Source organism: Hyperolius riggenbachi, chromosome 6, assembly GCF_040937935.1.
Source record: "Hyperolius riggenbachi isolate aHypRig1 chromosome 6, aHypRig1.pri, whole genome shotgun sequence".
NCBI lineage: Eukaryota > Metazoa > Chordata > Amphibia > Anura > Hyperoliidae > Hyperolius > Hyperolius riggenbachi.
In genome coordinates this window covers 309871736-309898071 of record NC_090651.1, presented here as the reverse complement: position 1 = coordinate 309898071, position 26336 = coordinate 309871736, and the positions used below count along the sequence as shown (strand labels likewise).

At 42.5% G+C, this 26336-nt stretch overlaps 1 protein-coding gene across 4 annotated transcripts in view; it reads left to right on the top strand.

Moving 5' to 3' along the window:
- GRIN2D (glutamate ionotropic receptor NMDA type subunit 2D) overlaps positions 1-26336 on the top strand; it is a 982184-nt gene that overhangs the window by 866026 nt on the left and 89822 nt on the right. For all 4 annotated transcript variants that reach the window (XM_068241305.1, XM_068241308.1, XM_068241304.1 and 1 more), the window contains one exon: positions 4953-5182. In XM_068241305.1, coding sequence (XP_068097406.1) covers positions 4953-5182 — 230 coding nt within the window. The remainder of the gene's footprint in view (positions 1-4952; positions 5183-26336) is intronic.

Below are 26336 nucleotides of genomic sequence, written 5' to 3'. Positions count from 1 at the left end.
ACTGTGAATATATATATATATATATATACTGTGAATATATATATATATATATATACTGTGAATATATATATATATGTGTGTGTGTATGTATATTGCACATACTTGCTCTGTGATTGAAATGAGATGTATTCTTAATTTACCCTCGTAGAAGGAAAAATCTACCCACAAAATAATGCATACATTTTGGAGAGTGCATGATTTTGCAAAACATTAATTCATGTTCCTGAACAGCCAGGCAGGCAACCACAAACCATTAATTTACATCATAAATATAGCTTTTAATTCCCCAGTGCTATGTAATTCAGCTTGCATACAGCTCTTTCAAACTGCTTTGGCCTTCATCAACGCAAGGTATGACACAGCAGTATCTGCGAGATAGAGGTGTGTCACAAAGTATCTAATTACTTTGTGGAGAACCTGATTTCTTCAACACTCTTATTTGACAAAGAAACAAAATATCAGTCATGTTTAAAATCTTGATAAGGGAGCAAAGATATAGCCAGACTCTAAATGTAGGTCTTAAGTTGGTAGTCTAGAAAGTGGCTACAATATCTACAGACTATGGCTTCAATTCATCAAAGGGTGTTCGATAACAAAATCCCAGTCCTTAAAATACCGCATTCGGTATTTTACACTTCACTGTGCTAATTCATCAATATTTTCACACATGTGGTAGATGTTCGGTAAGTTACCGAAGAGGTCCGTGCAGTGAGGGCATTACAGTAGGAAAGAGGCAGCACCGACATCCCTATACATGTGCCTTTTATATTTGTTGTGCTGCCTCTGCTCTTGCTGAATCTGTCTCATTAGTCTTAAGTTTCTATTTACTTGCCACAGCTTAGATGAACTGCTGAGAAACATTACACATTCCCTGCTTAGGTCATTTTGCCACGAGCTCCCACTTGCATCCCTGCATATTTAAGCAGGCACTCAAGGGGTTACACTACCGAAGGGTGCCTAGAAAAGAAGGGTGCCTGGAAAATAACTTTAATTCTTTTCTCTCCCCTGGCTGCCTGGGGGGGTCTGTTCCACCCGAGAAGCCTGGCCAACCTATCAGCAGCACTTGCAGGGGACAGGGGAGGTTTCTATGGTCCTGTCACACACGGAGAAGGCATTCCAAGCTCCTTATCGACAGGGGAGAGCTGGAGATAAACACCGCACATGTTATCGAATGCTGTGAGCTTGATGAATTAACATTTGCTGACATTTTACTGACATGTGTTGAGGTAATCACTTAACAAGTCGGTAATTTATCTCTCTGCACAGGAATGTCTGCTTCTCATGCGGTAACTGCTTTGATGAATTAACATTTTACTAAGTGCCCTGTAAAGTCAGCTGTTTTCAGCATTACCGAATGCGGTAATGCTTGATGAATTGAAGCCTATGTCACCTCTTTAAAATTGTCTTCTTGTTACTTCTGTTTCTTCTGACAAACCTTGGCAGTGAGCTGATACATTAATGAACAGAATTTCGCATCCAATGCAGGGTGGATTGCCATGGTTGTGCAACACTTTTCCTGTGCTTGTGGTAAACATTTTTAGATCAAGAAAGATGTCTGTTTTTGATAATGAAAGACTGTTTGTACATCAGATGGTTAAATGGTGAGCTGAAATGGCAGATATCACCAATCAATGTATCAGGGGTATCTATGGGTAGTTTATTATTGGCGTTGCAAAACCATTCTGGCTGCAGTTGTTATCCAAATTATGCCCCCATTCTTTTTTCTTCAGTTTTTTTTTTATTATATACCATGTTTTATATTTATATAAATAACAAAAAAGCACTTTTTAGCATGTTGCCATGATTTTTACTGCTATTTCCGCTTTTCCTGTTAATAGAGTGCACTGGCTACCTGTTAACTGCCCTGGCTATCTGTAAAATGGAGAATACTTTTCAAGATTTGACTGTTGACATTCAAATCCCTACACAATTTAGGCCCTAGATACATGAAGGACTCGCTGAAACTGCACCACACCTCTCACAACAACCAGCAGGATCCATAAACCTGGTCACTCTCAGAGTGCACCTCAAAACATTTGGAGCCAGAGCTTTCTTTCATACTGTCCCTACCCTTTGGAATTCCCTACTACACCCAGTAAAGACAGCCCCATCCCTGGAACTATTCAAATCCAGACTGAAAAGCCACCTGTTTAGCCTGACATTTGAAGACTTATAGAATTCTTCCTCTGTAGCACAATTTACCAATTAACCAATTACTGGTGTGAGCCATGCTGATGCGTTTTGAGTCCTATGGGAGAAAAGCACTCTACACAAATGTTATTTGTTGTTGTAGAGTGGAAATATAAATAGGAGAATGTAGACAGTATTACTTCCCTCTCTTTAGTGTTGCTTTATCACTGCAGCTGTTTTTTTTTTTTTTTTTCAAAAAGAACACATTGATAAAGCAGGGAGCTCTCCTGCCCATTCATTTTAGCATTGGCTTTATTTGAATAGGCTAATATCTGTGAAATTCGGTAGGAGAGAGGGTCAGTCAATGCTTTCTCCTTGTACAGGAGAGTTCTGTGATGCATAAATACAAGCATATCTAAAGTCACATCATTTATTTCAATTCATTCTAAACTCTCTTTGCACATTGGCTTTAATCTGCTCTGAAAAATCACTAAATAGAGTTAGAAGCAGAAATACATGAGTTTTGGACCAAGTTTAAAAACACTTTCGGAAGGAGTTCCTATACTTCCTACTATGTTAACAAAAGATAAGAATTATTTTTAAGGAAACTCTCTTATCTCAGGATCTGTCAATTAAGCAGTTTGTCTCTCTAATTATCTCTGTGACTAATTCCCAGGCATTAGTCAGAATATTGATGAGAGACAGAATGTTTAAATATTCAAAGTTTTGCTGCTGTCAACTTTTGAAGGACAAAACTGCTTAGCAGGTATAAATGACAAATAATATTATTATTGAATGCCCATGTCAAGGAATTATCCATTAAGTACTCCTGCTTTTTCACCCCCCCCCCCCCTTTCCCTTTTCCCCTTACCAAACTCTCCTCTTCCCTTGCCTCCAAATTAATCCATTCCAGTATATCAAAATGCCATTTTGCTCCACTTTGCCAAGTTGGCCTTGAACATTTATTAATAGATTGATATGTTCCTGTTTAGATTTTGGCACTTTTTTCCATTCTCGGGGAAAATGAGGGGTCGCTTACATTATTAGGATTCCATTAAACGATTCCATAAGAGAAAAAGGTAGTGTGACAAGCAAGTTGGAGTTATCCTTCCTTATACTGAAAGTTGGTTCAGTTGTAAAACAAAAGGTTTCCTCCTTAACCTTCCTGGCAGTGTGATTCTTTCTATATTTTAGGGTTTAAAAGCGGTACATATTTTTTAATATGCTTTTAGACCTTAAAATTAAAAAAAAGAAATTACGCCACTGCAGCAGCTCTTGCCCTTTACTCATCTCCCCCGAATCCAGCGCTGCAATTCTTCCTCCTGTCCTCTGGATGGCGCTCTACCCCTACGGTGAGATTGCTATCTGTCATCATGTGACAAATGGCAATCTCACCCGAGGGATCGAGGGCTTCAGAAGAACTGAAGAATACAAGCAGCAAGTGTTAAGATCCTGGGTAGGTGAGTTACAAATGCCCACTGTGCTGCAGGCTCTGCATATACCTCCTGGTGGCTGGCTGCCCGAGCCAAGCTTGGGATCACCATTCCCAGCATGTTTTTTTCAACCAGAGCCTGGCTCGGGATTGTCCCAAAGAGGTTAATAGCAATGTGCCTCTTTGAAAGACTATCCGTGCGTGCACAATAGTGTGGTAGAAGAGATACCGTTCTTGTATGCAAAAATAAAAACAGAAAGCACCGCTCTGTATACTGCAGTATTAAACTGTATTTATGAGGCAGGATAATCCATTGAAATCACCAAATGTCAATACATATATAGCAAGTCACCAGGTGGTGGGTGCAGGCGGGTACTAATGAACCATTCATAATGGCCAGTTCACATCCTAAGACGCTTAGTCACATGCTATCCGGGCTGAACTAGGCCAGACTAGGATTCCAATTTCTATTTCAAGAGCTCATAATGTATGCATAAATCCGTTAAAATAAGACTGTTGTGCTGTTGAGTCCCCTTCTCAATGCATTAGAGGAAAAGCTTAAAATCTAAAAGAAACTTCATAATAACATTAGGGATGGTGTGCTAATAAGTATACATTGATGCATGTTTCATGCTAATTAGTAGTGGCCAGAAATTATGCCCATGCATAATTATGCATCGTAATTCACAATTACGTATCATAATCGTAATGCAAAATTTGCGGATCACACATAAAAAATGTTGCATGGGAATGTAATCACTAACCGTATAATTATTATAATAGCATAATTTATGCATAATTTCCTTGAATATTTAAATAGCTGCGCATGTGCAGTACACTGGGTGATAAATGCATATTTTTTTCCCATGCGAACGCCTTTTTTGCATTGAATATTTCGATAATAGCCATGCATGTGCAGTATACTGGCTGGTGAATGTTATTTTTTTTCGCATACGTACGCATTTTTTGCATTGAATATTTAACAGCCGTTTATGCGCAGAACACTGGAAAACAGATGCAAATATCTTTACACATTGGATGCGAATTATGCATGATTGTGTAATTACAGGCATAATTACGATTCACAAATGTAGTGCACTGTACGTAATGTAATCGCAATTAACGCGTAATCCTGATTGACCCATTATGAGCACCACTAATGCTAATTTTATGCAACTTTATTAAGCTTGTTAACGAACCAAGTAAATTAGACCAATCAAATACTGTTGTGACATTTGATTGGTTTATTTCCTAGCTGCATACATTTTTGTAAAATTAGCATTCATTTTGCATTAACTTTGAATTATTAGAGTCTCTTTGACTATCTCTAAGTAAAAATAACATAAACCAGTATATCAATTACTGATACATCATTTTTTTATGTTGCCAGGTCCTGGAGGATCCAAATTCACAATTGGCAAGTCCATTTGGCTTCTGTGGGCGTTGGTTTTTAACAACTCGGTACCAGTGGAAAACCCTAAAGGCACCACAAGTAAAATCATGGTTCTCATCTGGGCTTTCTTTGCTGTCATCTTTCTGGCCAGCTATACTGCCAATCTTGCTGCCTTCATGATCCAGGAGGAATATGTGGATACCGTGTCTGGACTCAGCGATAAAAAAGTAAGGGATTAGCAATTCATGTTCTTGATTTTCATTAAGTTCTCAAGCAAATCTTGGTGGCCTATGCTGATTATGCGAGGGGAAAAAACTCTCCATTTTAAAGTAGCTGCTGTCAAGAGGATACTCTACCAGACATGCTGATAACTGATAACTAGAGGAATAAAAGGATCATAGCACTTTCCCAGACAAAAAATATCTCTCAGCTTTTCAGACTTGGACGAAACGCTTAGCATTCAAACATAGTAGGAGTTCAGCACATTATACCATGTTATCAGCAACAAGAGCCCTAAAATCCTATTCACAGTCTGTTCAAAGACGTAGGCAAAAATCCTATTCACTGTCTGTTCAAAGAATACAACTCAGCAACTAACCTTTAGGGTTGTGAGATTGCAGGGTAACTGTTCAGCAACAAATAGGTATTCTTCTTGTAAAATTAGTGTGCACATATACACATATATCTTGTGTTTGTACCTAAGTATTAATTGTCGTCAGTTGTTGGCCAAAAATTATTAATGAGTAAATATGGCTATTTTTTAATCACTTTATTTTTTGCAAATATTTTACATACTCGCACAGATGAGAGTATTTGTAAAAATATATGGACATGAGAAAATGAGTATATACATATGTATGGAGGGAGGGTTTTAAAGAGACTGTACAGTGCAACACAGTATAAACTTTTTGCTGTTCTCCTTTTCGGGTAGTTATAATGGCATGATGAGTCAGTTTCCTGTAAAGCAATCCCTGAGTCCTTTGTGCGCTGACTTCCGGCGCATAGCCCTTTCCCTTTTTCAATGACATGTTGTGGCACTTTCGTGGCACTCTTTATCTCATATAATGAGAATGCCATGGCATTCATCTGAAAAAGGGCAGGGCTCTGTGCCAGAAGGCTCAGAGATTGTATTACAGGAAACAGACCTGAAAAGTCATAATAACTTTACCTGAAAAGAAGGACGCTAAAAAGATTATATTACACTGTATAGTCTCTTTAAGATATAGCAAAATAAACCTGGTTTTAAACTTGATAAACCTTAAATTGGAACCCTGGAGGTTTTCAACACATAAACCCACACTGCCCACACTATACCAAGCTTCAATAAACCTAAAATGGAATGCAAGATTAAACTTTTTTTTCTTTTAAATTTGAACCTTTGTGGATATTTCTCCTTACTTCCTAAGTCCAGACATAGGCAATGCAACAAGTTTGGTGAAATTAGTGGTAAGATTTTATTCATTGCCTAGCAAATCATCAGAAGTTCAAAACACACTATTATAAGTTTTCCCAGATCCTTTTCATTATGTGTTGGATCAGCATAATGCAGTGAATTGGTTGCAAAGAGGGTTGAAGACACTGGCACTAAATGCAGCAGAGACGCATACAACCACACTGGGCTTACCTGCAGCGTGCTCCAAAAATATTCCACAGTTCAGTCAGGTAGAGATGAAGAGAGATGTGCACAGCTGCTAAAATACCCTTTATTAGTGGCTGGGTAGACACCAGGGGCGTAGCTAGGGGTGGGTCATGTGCCCCCGGGCGCTGGGTCCCTAGGGGGCGCCCAGCCGTGACCGTCAGGTTTTTTTATTAATTTTCTTTATTTATTTTTTAAAATTTCCCAGCGGGGAGCACAGAGAAGGGGAAGCAATAGGCACAGGCTCACCTTAGGGCTCCCCCTCCCTCGCTCCCCCCTCCAGATATGAGTGGCGGGCGGGCGGCAGAACACTTACCCTATTCCCGGCGCATAGAAAGGTCTGTGTGCTGCTACTCTTGTCTGGACTAGACCAGAGTAGCGGAGCACAGATATTTCCATGCGCCGGGAATAGGGTAAGTGTTCTGCCGCACGCCCGCTGCGCATATCTGGAGGGGGGAGCCCTAAGGTGAGGGAAGGAGGGGAGATGTCCCCCCTTCCCCACCGCTGTGCCTACAGCTTCCCCTTCTCTGTATTCTGGGGACTACTATACCCCTACCTACATATACTGGGGACAGCTATACTGGCTACATATACTGGGAACATATACCCCTGCCTATATATACTGGGGACAGCTATACTGGCTACAAATACTGGGGACATATACCGCTTGCTACATATACTGGGAACATATACCCCTGTCCACATATACTGGACACATATACCCCTGGCTACATATACTGAGGACAGCTATACCACTGGCTACATATACTGGGGACATATGCCCCGGCTACATATACTTGGCACATATACCCCTGGCTACATATACTGAGGACAGCTATATCCCTGGCTACATATACTGGGGACATATACCCCTGGCTACATATACTGGGGACGCGTATGTACGAAAAGGGCGTCGGGAAAAAAGGGCGCGTGGTATAAACGATAAATGGAAATATCGTTTATAGAAATTATTGTGTAGAATTTCGTTTATAAATAGTGATTTAAAAATGTATAAATCACTAAATAATGTGTATGAGATCGGCAATTCTTAAAACGTTAATCTTCCCTGTTTGTAAAGTGAAACTTATATTTTCGTTTATTAAAAACCCTCCCTGTACCTATCCCTAACCCCTAGACCCCCTGTTGGTGCCTAAACCTAAGACCCCCCTGTTGGTGCCTAACCCTAAGACCCCCCTGTTGGTGCCTAACCCTAAGACCCCCCTGTTGGTGCCTAAACCTAAGACCCCCCTGTTAGTGCCTAAACCTAAGACCCCCCTGTAGGTGCCTAACCCTAAGACCCCCCTGTAGGTGCCTAACCCTAAGACCCCCCTGTTGGTGCCTAAACCTAAGACCCCCCTGTTAGTGCCTAAACCTAAGACCCCCCTGTAGGTGCCTAAACCTAAGACCCCCCTGTTGGTGCCTAAACCTAAAACCCCCTATGGATAATAATGTTTTACAGACATGAATAAATAAAGAATGTAAAGAAAAAAAATGTAAATTATTTTTTTGGGTGGATAATAATGTGTTAGAAATGTTTTAGAAATAGTGATTTATTATCTTCATAAACGTTATTCGTCACGGGCTCATTTTGTAAACTTAAATCATCACAAACATAGTTATAAATCCTTAAAAATCTCCGGGCGCCGTTATAAATCCTTAAAAATCTCCGGCGCCTTATTTTCCCCGTTCAGCGCCCATTAAACGATATTTATAATGAAAGTGAATGGGGCGCCCTTTTTGTCCACTTGTCTCATGCGCCCAAATCTACTGCTTCCACTGGGGACACCTATACCTCTGGCTACATATACTGGGGACACCAATAACCCTGGCTACATATACTGTGGGCACCAATATTGGGAACATATACCCCTGGCTACATATACTGGGGACACCTATACCCCTGGCTACATATAGTGGAAACACCTATACCCCTGGCTACATATACTGGGGACATATACCCCTGGCTACATATACTGGGGACATCTATTTCCCTGGCTACATATACTGGGGACATCTATACCCCTGGCTACATATACTGAGGACATCTATACCCCTAGCTACATATACTGGGGACATCTATACCCCTGGCTACATATACTGGGGACATATACTCCTGGCTACATATACTGGGGACATATACACCTGGCTACATATACTGGGGACATATACACCTGGCGACATATACTGGGGATATCTATACCCCTGGCTAGATATACTGGGGACATTTATACTGTACACCTGGCTATCTATTCTGAAGACTACTATAGAGCTGCCTACTTATTCTGGGGACACCTATACCCCTGACTACATATACTAGGGACATATACACCTGGCTACATATACTGGGGACACATATACACCTGGCTACCTATTCTGGGGACACCTATAGGCCTGGTTACTTCCACTGGGGACACCTATAGACCTGGTTACCTATACTGGGGGTGCCTATTTTGGGTGAACTGCTGCCAGATTAACTGTATTTTTAAGGGTACCACTGCTGCCAGATTAAGTGTATTTTGGGGAACAGCTGCCAGATTATATGTATGTTGGGGGAACCACTGCTGCCAGATTATGTCTATTTTGGGGGAACCATTGCCATATTATCTGTATTTTGGAGGAACCTCTACCAAATTACGTGTATTTTTGGTGAAATGCTGTCAGATTACATGTATTTTGGGGGGAAACACTATGGCAGAGCTCAAACTTCCCTGGCAGACTTTTTACTCCACTGCTAAGGTCATGTATATTTAGCCCCACCCACATTCGGTTGCCTGGTCACGCCCCTTTTTAGACCGGCGCACGCCAGGCAACCGAATGCGCCACAGGTCCATCCTTAGGGGGCGCATTAATAATCTTTGTCCCTGGGCGCTGAAAGCCCTAGCTACGCCTCTGGTAGACACACGCAAGTTACAGCAGTGGGGGGATAGCGAAGTCTGACAGCTGTTTCGCAGGGACTAGCACTGCTTCATCAGAGACGAAGCCTCTCTGATGAAGCAGGGGTAGTCCCTGCGAAACAGCTGTCAGACTTCGCTATCCCCCCACTGCTGTAACTTGCCTGTGTCTACCCAGCCACTAATAAAGGGTATTTTAGCAGCTGTGCCCATCTCTCTTCATCTCTACCTGACTGAAGCATAATGCAGTGAGTTTGTCACAGATTGATATAAGTTTATTATCACTTTTTGCCTTCGGTGTTGCAATTTTTCCCTCTCTATGGGCATACATTTATAGATTGAGCTTTCAGGTTTGTGATAGTGTTCACTTTATGTCTTATGTCTGTGGACAGACATACTGTTAAACAGGGCGGGATTTACCATAAGACACTGTAGGCTCGTGCCTATAGCCACCTGAGGATGAAAAGAGGCTCACTCCCCTCCTTTAGTGCCTCCCTCATTCCCTATGTAGAGTCTTGAACAGAGAGTAAATTAGAGGTTACTCACCCTGCTTTCGGCATTTCCATTTAGCTAATTAGTACTGAGGGTACCTCTGGCCACCTAATGCTAAGGGCTCTTTCACACTACAGGCAGCGGTAAAAGGCTAAAACGCTGCGTTTTGGCTGCAGGCGTTTTGAAGGCATTTTAACGTCAACACATTACTATCAATTGTAATGAGAAACGCCGCGGTCAGCCCTAAAAAAGCTCCTGGGAGCTTCAAAGCGCAACACTCCAAAACGCAGCATTAAGTGTGAAAGGTAAAATGAACGTCTATAGACTTTCATTTTACCTTGAAAACGACATCTATGGCCGTGACGTTAAAACAACAAAAAAGCCCTCTAGTGTGAAAGGGCCCTAAGGGGCACCTGTAGCTACCTAAAACAGGCAAGGGGACATAAGGGAGAAGTGAAAGCTGGGCCAGCCAGCACACTTGTGATGCAGTTCGGGCGGGAGTTGAAGGCTCATAGAGGGTGAAGTCTGGGATGCCAGGACATCCGTGCCTACAGGCTCCTGTGATGTAAATCCGGGTCTGCTGTTAAAAAAGCATCCCATACTGCTAAGTAAGATATAAGAGACACTTTTTTGTTATGTACCCTTCAAACTCACACTATAGTGCCTTTTCTTACCACCACCAGTCTTTCTGACCACACATTTTTGGCCATCTTTCGTACATCAATAAATATGAATAATTGAAAGATAAATCTGTTTCATGTTTGCTTATGGAAGCATTAAATGTGCTCACACAGACATGATGGTAAAACTTAGGCTTTTCATGGTCAGTGTCATGCTGCATTGCAAATAAAAGGTGCAATACATTTAAAAAAAATAATTTTCATATTTTTACTTGAAAACATGAAGTTATGGCTCCTTTATTTAACCTGGGTGGAGACCGGAGGGGTAGTATTTACTTTAAAAATTGCCAAACCTTCCTGCTATGAATCTTTGCTTCTTCTTCTTGACCCTGCTTCCTACCAGGGCCTTCAAAATGGGTCGTGGATGGGTGTCCAACATGACAATGACCCAAAACACACGGCAAAGGCAACAAAGAAGTGGCTCAAGAAGAAGCACATGAAGGTCGGGGAGTGGCCTAGCCAGTCTTTAGACCTTAATCCAATAGAAAAACATTGAGGGATTAGCCTTACTGACTTGGAGAGGAACTGCAAAGAGGAGTGGGCCAAAATCTGAGATGTGAGCAAACCTGGTGGAGGCCAACTTCAAGAAACATCTGACCTCTGTTTTTGCCAACAAGCGTTTTGCCACCAACTACTAAGTCATCTTCTAAGTCATCTTCTGAAAGAGGACCAAATACTTATTTCACTTATTACAATTCACATCAAGCTTTGACTTCAGGGCACTGGGATTTTGAGGTTTTGTGTGTGTGTGCGTGTGTGTGTGTGTGTGTGTGTGTGTGTGTGTGTGTGTGTGTGTGTGTGTGTGTTTTGTGGGGGGGTGGGTGAATATTCTATCTCTAAAAGTTACAGTAAGTCTACCATTACAATTTCTTGGCCAGAGGGCTAACCAGCAAATCAGCAGGGGATCAAATACTTCTTTCTTTCCCTGCAAGTAGCTTTGTTTTCTTCCCAAACTGTGCAACTTTATTTATTTCCAAGTTTGCCTAGTACTTAGTTTAAACAGAAAACTGAAAACTTAGCCTGAGTTATTTTGTATTGCATGTTTTTTTTTTATTTGCTTTGCCATTTTCATTTACATTCTCAAAATTGTATAAAGTTAGCAAACAACAACAGCTGAATAATAGGAAAAAAACTTCCAAAGTAACAAACTTTAAAAAGAAAAAAAGAAATCTGTGAGATGTGTCCTACTTTTCTTTCCAGGAGTCTGAAAAGAGGTGTTCTTTATTCCATGCGCTTTGTATTATGACTCTCTGCTGTGATGAGTGTTTGCAAATGGATGTGCCGATGATGCTAGGAATGGGACTGTTTTGATGTGTCATTTCCTACTTTATTGGAAATGAGAACTCTGGAGAGACATTTTTCCCCAGTGACTCAAACTCACTGTTATTCTCATCAGGGAACAGCTATTGGCTTGTTGTGAGTTGTAAAGGAATTAGAAGCAATTTCACAATTAGGATATAATTAACATAGTTAGCAACAGGCCAAGAATAGTTTTAGGTTTTCTAGACTAACTCAACTTGGATACTGATGACATCATGCCTTTAACAGGCAGCTGCAGATGATTGCAGAACAAAGGAGGCTATCATTACCCATGGCTCCTTGTGTGATAACTATGGCACTTGGTTCTTTAACATTGACCTCATTTGCACAGGTGCGAGCTGACATCATAAGGCAATTTTCCATGAAGCTGCATGATATCCGAAGGGGAAAAGTGTTGAGGCATTTTCAGCCATTGGTTAGTCATCGAGATTTAAAAATATCCTTTAACCACTTAAGGACTGCAGTCATAAAACCCCTTAAGGACCAGAGCCTTTTTTTCCATTCGGACCACTGCAGCTTTCACGGTTTATTGCTCAGTCATACAACCTACCACCTAAATGAATTCTACCTCCTTTTCTTGTCACTAATACAGCTTTCTTTCGGTGCTATTTGATTGCTGCTGCGAGTTTTAGTTTTTATTATATTCATCAAAAAAGACATGAATTTTGTCAAAAAAATGACTTTTTTAACTTTCTGTGCTGACAGTTTTCAAATAAAGTAAAATTTCCTATACATTTGAGCGCGAAAGTTATTCTGCTACATGTCTTTGATAAAAAAAAAACCATTCAGTGTATATTTATTGGATTGGGTAAAAGTTATAGCGTTTACAAACTATGGTGCAAAAAGTGAATTTTCCCATTTTCAAGCATCTCTGACTTTTCTGCGCACCTGTCAGGTTTCATGAGGGGCTAAAATTCCAGGATAGTACAAATACCCCCCAAATGACCCCATTTTGGAAAGAAGACATCCCAAAGTATTCAGTGAGAGGCATGGTGAGTTCATAGAAGATTTTATTTTTTGTCACAAGTTAGCGGAAAATGACACTTTGTAACAAAAAAAAAAAAAAAAAGTTTCCATTTCTTCTAACTTGCGACAAAAAAAAATGAAATCTGCCACGGACTCACTATGTTCCTCTCTGAATACCTTGAAGTGTCTACTTTCCAAAATGGGGTCATTTGTGGGGTGTGTTCACTGTCCTGGCATTTTGGGGGTGCCTAATTGTAAGCACCCCTGTAAAGCCTAAAGATGCTCATTGGACTTTGGGCCCCTTAGCGCAGTTAGGCTGCAAAAAAGTGCCACACATGTGGTATTGCCGTACTCAGGAGAAGTAGTATAATGTGTTTTGGGGTGTATTTTTACACATACCCATGCTGGGTGGGAGAAATATCTCCGTAAATGACAATTGTTTTCTTTTTTTAACACACAATTGTCAATTTATAGAGATATTTCTCCCACTCAGCATGGGTATGTGGAAAAATACACCCCAAAACACATTATACTACTTCTCCTGAGTACGGCGATACCACATGTGTGGCACTTTTTTGCACCCTAACTGCGCTAAGGGGCCCAAAGTCCAATGAGTACCTTTAGGATTTCACAGGTCATTTTGAGAAATTTCGTTTCAAGACTGCTCCTCACGGTTTAGGGCCCCTAAAATGCCAGGACAGTATAGGAATCCCACAAATTACCCCATTTTAGAGGGAAGACACCCCAAGGTATTCCATTAGGAGGATGGTGAGTTCATAGAAGATTTTTTTTTTTTGTCACAAGTTAGCGGAAATTGATTTTAATTGTTTTTTTTCACAAAGTGTCATTTTCTGCTAACTTGTGACAAAAATAAAATCTTCTATGAACTCACCATACTCCTAACGGAATACCTTGGGGTGTCTTCTTTCTAAAATGGGGTCATTTGTGGGGTTCCTATACTGCCCTGGCATTTTAGGGGCCCTAAACCGTGAGGAGTAGTCTTGAAACCAAATGTCGCAAAATGACCTGTGAAATCCTAAAGGTACTCATTGGACTTTGGGCCCCTTAGCGCACTTAGGGTGCAAGAAAGTGCCACACATGTGGTACCGCCGTACTCAGGAGAAGTAGTATAATGTGTTTTGGGGTGTATTTTTACACATACAGATGCTAGGTGGGAGAAATATCTCTGTAAATGACAATTATTTGATTTTTTTTACACACAATTGTCCATTTACAGAGAGATTTCTCCCACCCAGCATGGGTATGTATAAAAATACACCTCAAAACACATTATACTACTTCTTCTGAGTACGGCGATACCACATGTGTGACACTTTTTTGCAACCTAGGTGCGCTAAGGGGCCTAACGTCCTATTCACAGGTCATTTTGAGGCATTTGGATTCTAGACTACTCCTCACGGTTTAGGGCCCCTAAAATGCCAGGGCAGTATAGGAACCCCACAAGTGACCCCATTTTAGAATGAAGACACCCCAAGGTATTCCGTTAGGGGTATGGTGAGTTCATAGAAGATTTTTTTTTTGTCACAAGTTAGCGGAAAATGACACTTTGTGAAAAAAAAAACAATACATATCAATTTCCGCTAACTTGTGACAAAAAATAAAATCTTCTATGAACTCACCATACTCCTAACGGAATACCTTGGGGTGTCTTCTTTCTAGAATGGGGTCATTTGTGGGGTTCCAATACTGCCCTGGCATTTTAGGGGCCCTAAACCGTGAGTAGTCGTCTTGAACCCAAATGTCTCAAAATGACCTGTGAAATCCTAAAGGTACTCATTGGACTTTGGGCCCCTTAGCACAGTTAGGCTGCAAAAAAGTGTCACACATGTGGTATCGCCGTACTCAGAAGAAGTAGTATAATGTGTTTTGTGGTGTATTTTTACATATAACCATGCTGGGTGGGAGAAATATCTCTGTAAATGACACATTTTTGATTTTTTTTACACACAATTGTCCATTTACAGAGAGATTTCTCCCACCCAGCATGGGTATGTGTAAAAATACACCACAAAACACATTATACTACTACTCCTGAGTATGGCGATACTACATGTGTGACACTTTTTTGCAGCCTAGGTGCGCTAAGGGGCCCAACGTCCTATTCACAGGTCATTTTGAGGCATTTGTTTTCTAGACTACTCCCCACGGTTTAGGGCCCCTAAAATGCCAGGGCAGTATAGGAACCCCACAAGTGACCCCATTTTAGAAAGACGACACCCCAAGGTATTCCGTTAGGGGTATGGTGAGTTCATAGAAGATTTTATTTTTTGTCACAAGTTAGTGAAAAATGACACTTTGTGAAAAAAAACAATAAAAATCCAATTTCCGCTAACTTTTGACAAAAAATAAAATCTTCTATGAACTCATCATACACCTAACAGAATACCTTGGGGTGTCTTCTTTCTAAAATGGGGTCACTTGTGGGGTTCCTATACTGCCCTGGCATTTTACGGGCCCAAAACTGTGAGTAGTCTGGAAACCAAATTTCTCAAAATGACTGTTCAGGGGTATAAGCATCTGCAAATTTTGATGAGAGGTGGTCTATGAGAGGGCAAATTTTGTGGAAACGGTCATAAGCAGGGTGGCCTCTTAGATGACAGGATGTATTGGGCCTGATCTGATGGATAGGAGTGCTAGGGGGGTGACAGGAGGTGATTGATGGGTGTCTCAGGGGGCGGTTAGAGGGGAAAATAGATGCAATCAATGCACTGGGGAGGTGATCGGAAGGGGGTCTGAGGGGGATCTGAGGGTTTGGCCGAGTGATCAGGAGCCCACACGGGGCAAATTAGGGCCTGATCTGATGGGTAGGTGTGCTAGGGGGTGACAGGAGGTGATTTATGGGTGTCTCAAGGTGTGATTAGAGGGGGGAAATAGATGCAAGCAATGCACTAGCGAGGTGATCAGGGCTGGGGTCTGAGGGCGTTCTGAGGTGTGGGCGGGTGATTGGGTGCCCGCAAGGGGCAGATTAGGGTCTAATCTGATGGGTAACAGTGACAGGTGGTGATAGGGGGTGATTGATGGGTAATTAGTGGGTGTTTAGAGGAGAGAAGAGATGTAAACACTGCACTTGGGAGGTGATCTGATGTCGGATCTGCGGGCGATCTATTGGTGTGGGTGAGTGATCAGATTGCCCGCAAGGGGCAGGTTAGGGGCTGATTGATGGGTGGCAGTGACAGGGGGTGATTGATGGGTGGCAGTGACAGGGGGTGATTGATGGGTGATTGACAGGTGATCAGTGGGTTATTACAGGGAATAACAGATGTAAATATTGCACTGGCGAATTGATAAGGGGGGGGTCTGAGGGCAATCTGAGCGTGTGGGCGGGTGATTGGGTGCCCGCAAGGGGCAGATTAGGGTCTAATCTGATGGGTAACAGTGACAGGTGGTGATAGGGGGTGATTGATGGGTAATTAGTGGGTGTTTAGAGGAGAGAATAGATGTAAACGATGGATTTGGGAGGTGATCTGATGTCGGATCTGCGGGCGATCTATTGGTGTGGGTGGGTGATCAGATTGCCCGCAAGGGGCAGGTTAGGGGCTGATTGATGGGTGGCAGTGACAGGGGGTGATTGACGGGTGATTGACAGGTGATTGACAGGTGATTGACAGGTGATTGACAGTTGATCAGGGGGGATAGATGCATACAGTACGCAGGGGGGGGGAGGGTCTGGGGGGGTTTGGGGAGAATCTGAGGGGTGGGGGGGTGATCAGGAGGGAGCAGGGGGCAGTTTAGGGACTAAAAAAAAAAATAGCGTTGACAGATAGTGACAGGGAGTGATTGATGGGTGATTAGGGGGGTGATTGTGTGCAAATGGTGGTCTGGGGGGTGGGCAGGGGGGGGTCTGAGGGGTACTGTGGGCGATCAGGGGGCAGGGGGGGGCAGATCAGTGTGTTTGGGTGCAGACTAGGGTGGCTGCAGCCTGCCCTGGTGGTCCCTCGGACACTGGGACCACCAGGGCAGGAGGCAGCCTGTATAATACACTTTGTATACATTACAAAGTGTATTATACACTTTGTAGCGGCGATCGCGGGGTTAACAACCCGCCGGCGCTTCCGATTGGCCGGCGGGTTGACGTCGCGGGTGGGCGGAGCCTATTGCCGGTGGATGCGCGCGCATCCCAGCGCGCGATCCCCGGCCAGAGAGTGCCCCAGGACCTGACGCCAATCTGCGTTACGTGGTCCTGGGGCTGCCACTTTGCCGCCGCCAATATGAAGTAGGCGGTCGGCAAGTGGTTAAAGTCAAATAATCATTTAAGAACATGTGAATCATTGGTGTTAGAATAACTACAAAACAAGGAAAGTAGCTGAGATACCTGAAAAAAAAGACTCTAAAGTATGTCATAACATAGATGTTATCAGTAAGAGACGATTACAAATACTGCAAGACCTGATGCTAAAATTACACATTTTTTTTTCTAGGGTAATCATGGTATAATCAGCAACTTCAATCAACTCTACCAGTCACAATCTTAAATAGATGCATTTTATTGCTCAGTGTATGTAGTGATTTCTGTGATCAAGGACTACATTTTCTTGCAAACGTTTTCATTTTCTCTTAAAAAAAAAATCAAAATATGTTATTAAGTCTCGAAAAGTTTCCCAAGGTATTTACCTAAATCTTGTAAACAAGAGATTGTGCCAAATAAGAGCAATGTTTTCGGGTGAGTGTATTTTGCAGCTTATTGACCTCAGAAAAGTCTCATCAGATCATGATGTTACTTAAAGGGGATCTTCGTACCTTGGTATTGGTATTCAATAACTATTGTGGTGCTCCATCCTAACAGATAGAGGGTGCTGTAGACCAGATAAAGTATAGAAAAGATTTTGTGTGTTCAGAGTTACTTAATGTGAGTCTGATTGAAGCCTGCAAGTTAAGGTGGCCATACATCAGGTGACTTGGCGGTCGATCGACTATCCCATTGGATTCAAATCGGTGCTGCCTAGTGCTTGCCCGACTGACAATGTGACCAATTTCGGGACTTAAATTGGTCGCATTCTTGATCACGCATGCTGCAAGATGTTGGGCCGACTTGCTTGATCAGGTACGCAGCAAAAATGGCATGCAATTTCCAGAAGAACGATGAACACGACAAAACCCCCGGTGCTGTGCCACCCCAATGTAAATGCCCCCCCCCCTGGTGCCCCATGTAAACTATACTTTACCCCATGTGGTTTCCTTGTAAGAGCGCGCATGTGTGACGTCACACATGCACGCCCTTACTAGGAAACCACATGGAGTGCATATGTACACAGTGGAAGAAACCCGAAAGCCAGTCAACAAGGCTGGCATACTTCGGCAGGCATGGTTCCATACTGTAGCTTTAAGGGTCCCTTATGTGATGACCTCATAAAGCAAGGCCCCTTTGCTACAGTGTAGTCCAATGCCTGCCGAAGTATGAAGAGAAGAGCTGCGGCTGCTGGGACACGTCAGACTGAGTGATGATAATTAGCTGCAGCCGCTGTGCACAGGAGAGAGGGATCAGAGGAACCCGGGACATTGCCGCTGTCGCTGCACCCGAGATGGGGTGAAGGACAAAACGCTACACCCCACGTGCACAGGAGGGATCGGAGGATCATTGGGGACATTGCTGCGGTCACTACACCCACAATGGAGCAGGGTAAGTAACAAAATGCTGCAGCTGACGCGCAAGGGAGGGAACGGAGGATCAGGGGACATTGCCACTGTCACTGCACCCCCGATGGAGCAGGGTGAGTGACAAAATGCTGCAGCCGCCATGCTTGGGAGGGAGGGATAAAAGGTTCACCGGGGACATTGCTGCAGTCACTGCACTCCCAATGGAGCAGGGTGAGCTGGAGCTGCTGCGCAGTGGAGGGAGAGAGGGATACAAGTATTGTATATCGCCTGGTGACACTGCAACTGTCACCACTCCTGCAATGGAGCATGCTGGGTGACATTAACATGCTGTACGGGTGGGAGGGAGGTATTGGGCATCACCTGGGTACATTGTAGCTGTCCTCACTCCCAGGATGGAGGCAGGAGCATGCTGGGTGACTGTAGTTCCCTTCAGTTTAGCTTCCATCGTTAGTTTCCCTGCTGTTGTAGTGTAGTGTAGTGTAACATACCTGGGGTGAAGGGGAGCAGCAGAGATTAGTGTTGTGTAGTGTAGGGAAGTGTAACCTAGCAGGGGGAAGGGGGGTGCAGCAAGGATTAGTGTAGTGTAGTATGCAGTGAAGTGTAATGTAGTTGGAGGGTGGACAGCAGGGGTTAGTGTAGTGCAGCTGGGGAATAGGTCTGCAAGATGCCCCGACCCATATTCGCATTAGGTTTAGTATATATATATATGTATGTATATATATATATATATATATATATATGTATACTTTTTTTTTATTTTTTATTTTTATCATGTAGCTAGCCTAGCGCTAGCGGCATCCCCCCACCCACTCCAATCGCCTCCGGCGATCTGCGCAAGCAGGAAATCCTGTTCAGAATGGGATTTCCTGCTTGGCTTCCCCCGTCGCCATGGCGACGATCACGATGACGTCACCGATGTCATGGATGTTGGGACATCAGAGGGTCTCTCGATCCACCCCTCAGCGCTGCCTGCCACTGATTGACCAGGCTGCGCAAGGGGTCGGGGGGGCGCGGCGCGGCATGTAGCGACGAATCAAAGGGTAGCGGTGGCGATCGCATACTACACACAGCTTGCAAAGTGCTAGCTGCGTGTAGAAAAAAAAATCAGCCCAGCAGGGCCAGAGCAACCCTCCTGCGCAGGTTACCCCAAGCTCAGCTCGGGATAACCGACAAGGAGGTTAAGCACCACCATTCAACAACAGAACTATAAACACAGTAAAAACTGGATGTTATGTGAAACATGCACTTAGGCTGGATTCACATGTTTTTCTGTGTGATTTCTGCATAGGAAACCTGAGAGCCCATGTTGATCAACAGGCTAGTTCAAAATTGAATGCATTCCAAAAGTTGTTGATAAAGGCGGCATCACTTGAAATTCTGATCCATGTTGACATGAATGCGTTCTGCAGATTCTACAGATTTATCAGTTGCACTCTCATGCTATGAAGCTCCTATTTTAGCTCTGGTGCCTCTGTTTTACCAATTGTTTATTAGTAAATAGACTGGACAGTTGACACAAAGCAGATTGAATCCATGGTTTTATGATTTTGACTCCACATCCTGCTTACAATATGTTGATGCATTAGCAGAAATCAAGAAAAATCCCGCCAAACTATGTATTTCCACCATTGAACTGTCCAGCTTTAGTGCTTTTTGTTCTTGGCTTATGGGAGATTAAACTGATGTGGTTTTAGATATTGTACAGTTACAGATGCCTTTCTGCACACCAAAGTTGCCAAGAGTGCTCATCTGAGACAGACAGACACAAAACATTCATAATGTGCTTTTCTCCTGGGGGCTCAAAGCGCCAGAGCTGCAGCCACTAGGGCGCTCTATAGGCAGTAGCAGTGTAAGGGAGTCTTGCCCAAGGTGTCTAACAGAATAGGTGCTGGCTTACTGAAAAGGAAGAGACAAGTTTCGAACCCTGGTCTCCTGTGTCAGAGGAAGAGCCCTTAACCCCAGTACACTATCCAGCCATTGCCTGATCTGCTATAGCTAATATGAAAGCTGGAACCAGCCAGCCTAGCTATTCTTTTCTACCTTTCCTATTAACAAGGTATTTCCATCTGCAGAACAAATGCTCTTTAGATGTTGTTTATATTATTTTTTGCATTGTTCTGTGTGAGCTGTGGAGACTGCTGTGTGTGAAAAACATCCTCTTTGCCACCAACAACCATGCCACACTCAAAATCACTAGGATTCCATTTTTCTTGGTATTTGACACTAACACCTGCTGCAGATCGTAACCCGTGCCTGCATATTTGTATTCATTGTACTAATCTCACATGACTGGGTGCTCACATAGTTACATGAATAACAAGATGTTCCTAATAATGACTATTTACTAATAAACAATTAGTAAAACATAGGCACCAGATAAGAAGGAAAAGGCTAAAACTGTTTAAAAAAAGAGGTAGTGGTGGACTTACCTCCTACAGATGTACTCGGAAGTAAATTAACTGTAACATTGGTTTTATAAAAAAAACTAAAAACGTATTTACCAATTAAGTATTAGATATTCATATAGATTTGTCTGGAGTGGATCAGTTCAGTCTGAACTGGAGCAAAGACAGAGTGTTTGGAAGTTGACATGGTCAATGGGATGCAAATAATTTTGAGTTGAGGCAGGATAATGCAAATCATGTCTATTTTATACAGCTTGAAAAGTCTACCTCTGAAGGATTCAATTGGTCTAATTGCAAGCTGCACACATTTGTATACAAGACACAGAACATTTATATCAATATATTTATATCAGCCACTAGGGTGCGCTCTATAGGCAGCAGCAGTGTTAAGGTGGCCATACATCAGGCAACTTGGCAGCCGATGGACCATCCATTTTGATTATTATAATCGAATTGGATGAAAATCTGTGCATGGACGACCGACAAAGTAACCAATTTCGGGACGGAAATTGGTTGCATGGTCGAACGTGCATGCCGCAAGATGTAGAAGCTGGTTGGTCTGGTGTGCGGCGGTACGGCGGCGATTGCCGGAACAAGCATTGAGACAATGAAACCCCCACCGCTACTGCCAAAATGTATAAATGTGCCGAGTGTGTGCATTTATACATTTCCTGTCCAGTAGCAGCCTACACTCAGTGTCCATAACCTTTGGGCGGATGTCAGATGCTATGCACCAGTAGAGATGTAGCGAACTGTTCGCTGGCGAACGGTTCCAGGTGAACTTTAGTAGTTCGCGTTCGCCTGCAGCAGGCGAACTTTTGCGGAAGTTCGATTCGCCCCATGATGCTCTATTGAGCAAAACTTTGAACCTCTACATCACAGTCAGCAGGCACATTATTGTCAAACACACTGCTCTCACTGCTGGAGGCCCGCCCCCCCTCCCTCCTCCAAGCAAGGTCCTTATACCATTTGACTCACTTGTCTGCCTACACTAATTAGTTAAGGGACAGCTGCTTCCCTCCTCCCTTCACCCTCCACCCTCCTCCCTCCACCCTCCTCCCTCTACCCTCCACCCTTCTACCCTTCTACCTATTCCCTCCTGCCTCCTACCGGAGGGAGGAGGGTCTCATCTGCCAAGGAATTACATTATTTCAAAAGCCAGCTTACATACAGTGGCTGGGAATTGAACCCAGTACCAGTAGCATGTACGAAGAGCCGCCCACGGGTTACGGACACTGCACAGAGGCTGTTACGTATAAATGCACGTAACATAAATGCACACACCGGGCACATTATACATTGGCGGCGGCGGTGCGGCTGATTCCCTGAAGATTTCATGCTGAAATCGGATGGGAATCGGTCTGCATTGTATAGGCAGAATCAACAAAAAAACAAGTGTATCTCTAATCATATTCGATTAGAGATAAATGTGTCTCTTTGTGGAATCTGCCCATACATCGCTAGATGTATGGCTATATTTAGGGCCCAAGGACTACTTGCTGAATAGGTGCTGGCTTACCGAACAGGAAGAGCTGAGATTCAAACCCAGGTCTCCTGTGTCAGAGGCAGAGCCCTTAACCAATACACTATCCAGCCACCAGCCATTCAAAATTTGCATAAGTTGTAATCTTAAGCAGCACTGGGTGTTGTTTGTTTTGCCAGAAGTGCATCTTTAACTGCATGAAAAGTTGAAAAAATAGAAACATATATAAACGTATAGATCTGGGCAAAAAAAATACAACAACAACAAAAAACATAACATTTAGACATACACTGAGCTGTTTCCTACCTACAGCATATTATTTGTTCATCATTTTCAGTCATAATTCTATTTCGGAATTGAATCCTCACACTAATATGTTGGTAATATAAACAGTATATCAACAACAGATAGATGAACAGTCTATGTTTTGGAAGGAGAGTTCAATTTATATTTAAGGTTAGCAATCGTTTTCATGGAAAATTGTGGCTGGAACTGGAAACACATATCTTATTGAAATTGGTTCCTGGAGATGGGCGTTAAGGCTGGAAGATACCTTTTCTCTAAGGAGAAGAAACTTCATGTAGTATTTGAATTAATTGCTAGTTTGAATTTTTTCAAGTTTGAAAATCAGTAGGGAAGGCCCTCTGAGCAAGTAATTTCCAACATGTTATATTTATGCTTTATGCATTGCTACTGTGATTTGTTAGTGTTTAGTACTTTATTTGCCCCAATTATTTGCCTTTTATCTATTCTTGTAGTATCCAACCATTCTCACAAATCTTCTAATTCATTGAAGCCACTTATAATATATTTTAAACATTTAAAATGTGTAAAACATTGTATTGACATGTTTTCTGTGCCACTAAAAGTATTATCCCCTATGTCAGCACTTTAATCATAGGCTATCATCCATTGGATATTCATTACATATCATCCATTTGATATTTATTGTGAATTTTAATTTACATGGCTGCTCCCCTTTCAGTTTTTTATACTATGCAACAGACATCTTCTTACCAACGTGGCATTGCCTTTTTTTCTTGTGTATCCTGACACGCTTCCCATTGACCAGCACTATGATTCTCACTGAGTTTCTGGCCTTTGAGGATTGCATCCATGTTTTTCCAGGCAAACACATCATCCACTGGGTGGGGCTGGCTCACATGACCAGCATATTATTTCCAAGTGTTTCTTTGGCTTGTATTCTGCTGCTGTCTCTAAAATTCTGCACATTGCTTGTGAGACTGCACCATCTAAGGGAGTTATTTCTACCCATTTTTGTTCTTCTGGTGTCACATGTTGGTATGGTGTGGCGATTGTTGGCAAAATGTTTTTTCTGTGCTTTAAGTGGGCTTCCATTAGATTTGCAACTGTAGCATGGGGAGTCAGACTTCATCATTTTAGACATGTATCGTAGCCCTTACTCTGCTATGGGCATCTGCTTGCAATTATATTGTTAGTTCATTGAAATTAGACTTTGGTTACCTCTATGTTGATTACACTTTCCCTCAACTTTGAGCATTGATGCTCCTTTTTATTTACCGCAATAGGAATTTTATCTTCTGGGTGGCTTCAACAGAATGATTTCGATTTTTTGCTTGTCTCATTGCACGTTTCCAATGTATATTCACTAGAAGGTTTCTTTGTGGTGATTCACTTGGGCTTGTTTAGTATCCAGTGTATAGTGCTATTTTGTATGTGTGGTTTTTTTTTTCTCTTTTCTTAAGTAATTTTTTGCTTTTGTATTGTTTTGTAAATTGAATCTCTAATTCTTGTTAACCAGTTCAGCCTATCTGGACGAACTTACTTGTCCAGATAGGCTCTGCTGCTGCCGCCGCATGGTGCGCGCGATCGGGCGCGCTTCCGCCGCTAGCCCCCCGATCAGTGAATGGGAATATAATTCCCATTCACCGATCTAAGTCCCCCGGAGAAATACTGATGCTTTCTATTCAGAGAGTGCAGTATATTTGCCCGGAAAAAAGTTTCCCAGCCTCTTTGTAGTTCCTGGATGCGAGATCGTTCGCATCCAGGACTTTTTTGACTGTGGTCAAATAGTAAACTGCACGCACATACATTTTTTATTAAACAATTATATTACTTTACATGTAAAATTAGCTGTTTCCCTCCCACACCAAAAATTACCCAAATACATTTTTTATAAAAAAAAAAAAAATACAATAAAAAAAAACAAAAACAACATAAATAGTTACCCAGGGGTCTGAACTTTTTAAATATGCATGTCAAGAGAGTATGTTATTATATTATTTTAACCGCTTAACTCTATCTGGATGGATATATCCGTCCAGATAGACTGTGCTGCTCCTGCAGCGTGGTGCGCGCGATCGGGCCCACTCCCGCGCACGCTCCCACTGCGGGCCACTAGCAAGATCAGTGAATAGGAATATAATTCCCATTCACCGTTCTAAGCCCCCCGGAGAAATACCGACGCTTTCTAAGCAGAGAGTGCAATATTTCTGCCCAGGAAATTTTTTATACAGCCTCCTAATAGTTCCTGGCAGCATGATCGTACACTCCAGGAACTTTTTTGACTGTAAACTGCACCCACATACATTTTTTAAATAAATAATTACATTATATTACATCTAAAAATAGCTGTTTACCTCCCCAAACTAAAATTACCCACATACATTTTTTTATTAAAAAATAAATAAAAAAATTACAATAAAAAAAAGAAAAAACGACATAAATAGTTACCTAAGGGTCTAAACTTTTTAAATATACATGTTAAGAGAGCATCTTATTCATTTTTTTTTTAATTATAAGCTTGTAAATAGTGATGAACGCAAAATGAAAAAATGCACCTTTATTTCTAAATAAAATATCGGCGCCATAAATTGTGATAGGGACATAATTTAAAAGGCGTAATAAGTGGGACAAATACGCAAATAAAATACATGGGTTTTAATTACGGTAGCATGTATTAATTTTAAACTACAATGGCCAAAAACTGAGACATAATGATTTTTTTTCCATTTCTTTCTTAATCTTCCTGTTAAAATGGATTTAGAAAAACAAATAGTTCTTAGCAAAGTGTACTACCTAAAGAAAGCCTAATTAGTGGCGGAAAAAAACAAGATATGGATCAATTAATTGTGATTAGTAGCGATACAGTTATTGGCCAATGAATTTGAGGTGATTGTTGCTCGGATGCATGAGATTTTCCACGCTGTAGGTAGTGTTGGGCGAACAGTGTTCGCCACTGTTCGGGTTCTGCAGAACATCACCCTGTTCGGGTGATGTTCGAGTTCGGCCGAACACCTGACGGTGCTCGGCCAAACCGTTCGGCCACATGGCCGAACTAAGAGCGCATGGCCGAACGTTCCCCGAACGTTCGGCTAGCGCTGTGATTGGCCGAACGGGTCACGTGGTTCGGACCCGAACGCGCTCTGATTGGCCGAACGGTCACGTGGTTCGGGTAAATAAATACCCGAACCACGTCATATCTCCGCCATTTGTCTGTGGGTTTAGCTTTGGGTAGGCAGGCAGGGTAGTTCGCGCTCCAGCCACGCTAGCCAGGGTCCCCCCCAGTCATTGTGTGTCACTGCTGGGAACAGTAGTACACCGCTCGTTCAGCCACACTATATAGCATTCTGTGTACTGTTCTGTGTCTGCTGGGAATAGTGGTACACCGCTCGTTCAGCCACACTATATAGCATTCTGTGTACTGTTCTGTGTCTGCTGGGAACAGTAGTACACCGCTCGTTCAGCCACACTATATAGCATTCTGTGTACTGTTCTGTGTCTGCTGGGAACAGTAGTACACCGCTCGTTCAGCCACACTATATAGCATTCTGTGTACTGTTCTGTGTCTGCTGGGAACAGTAGTACACCGCTCGTTCAGCCACACTATATAGCATTCTGTGTACTGTTC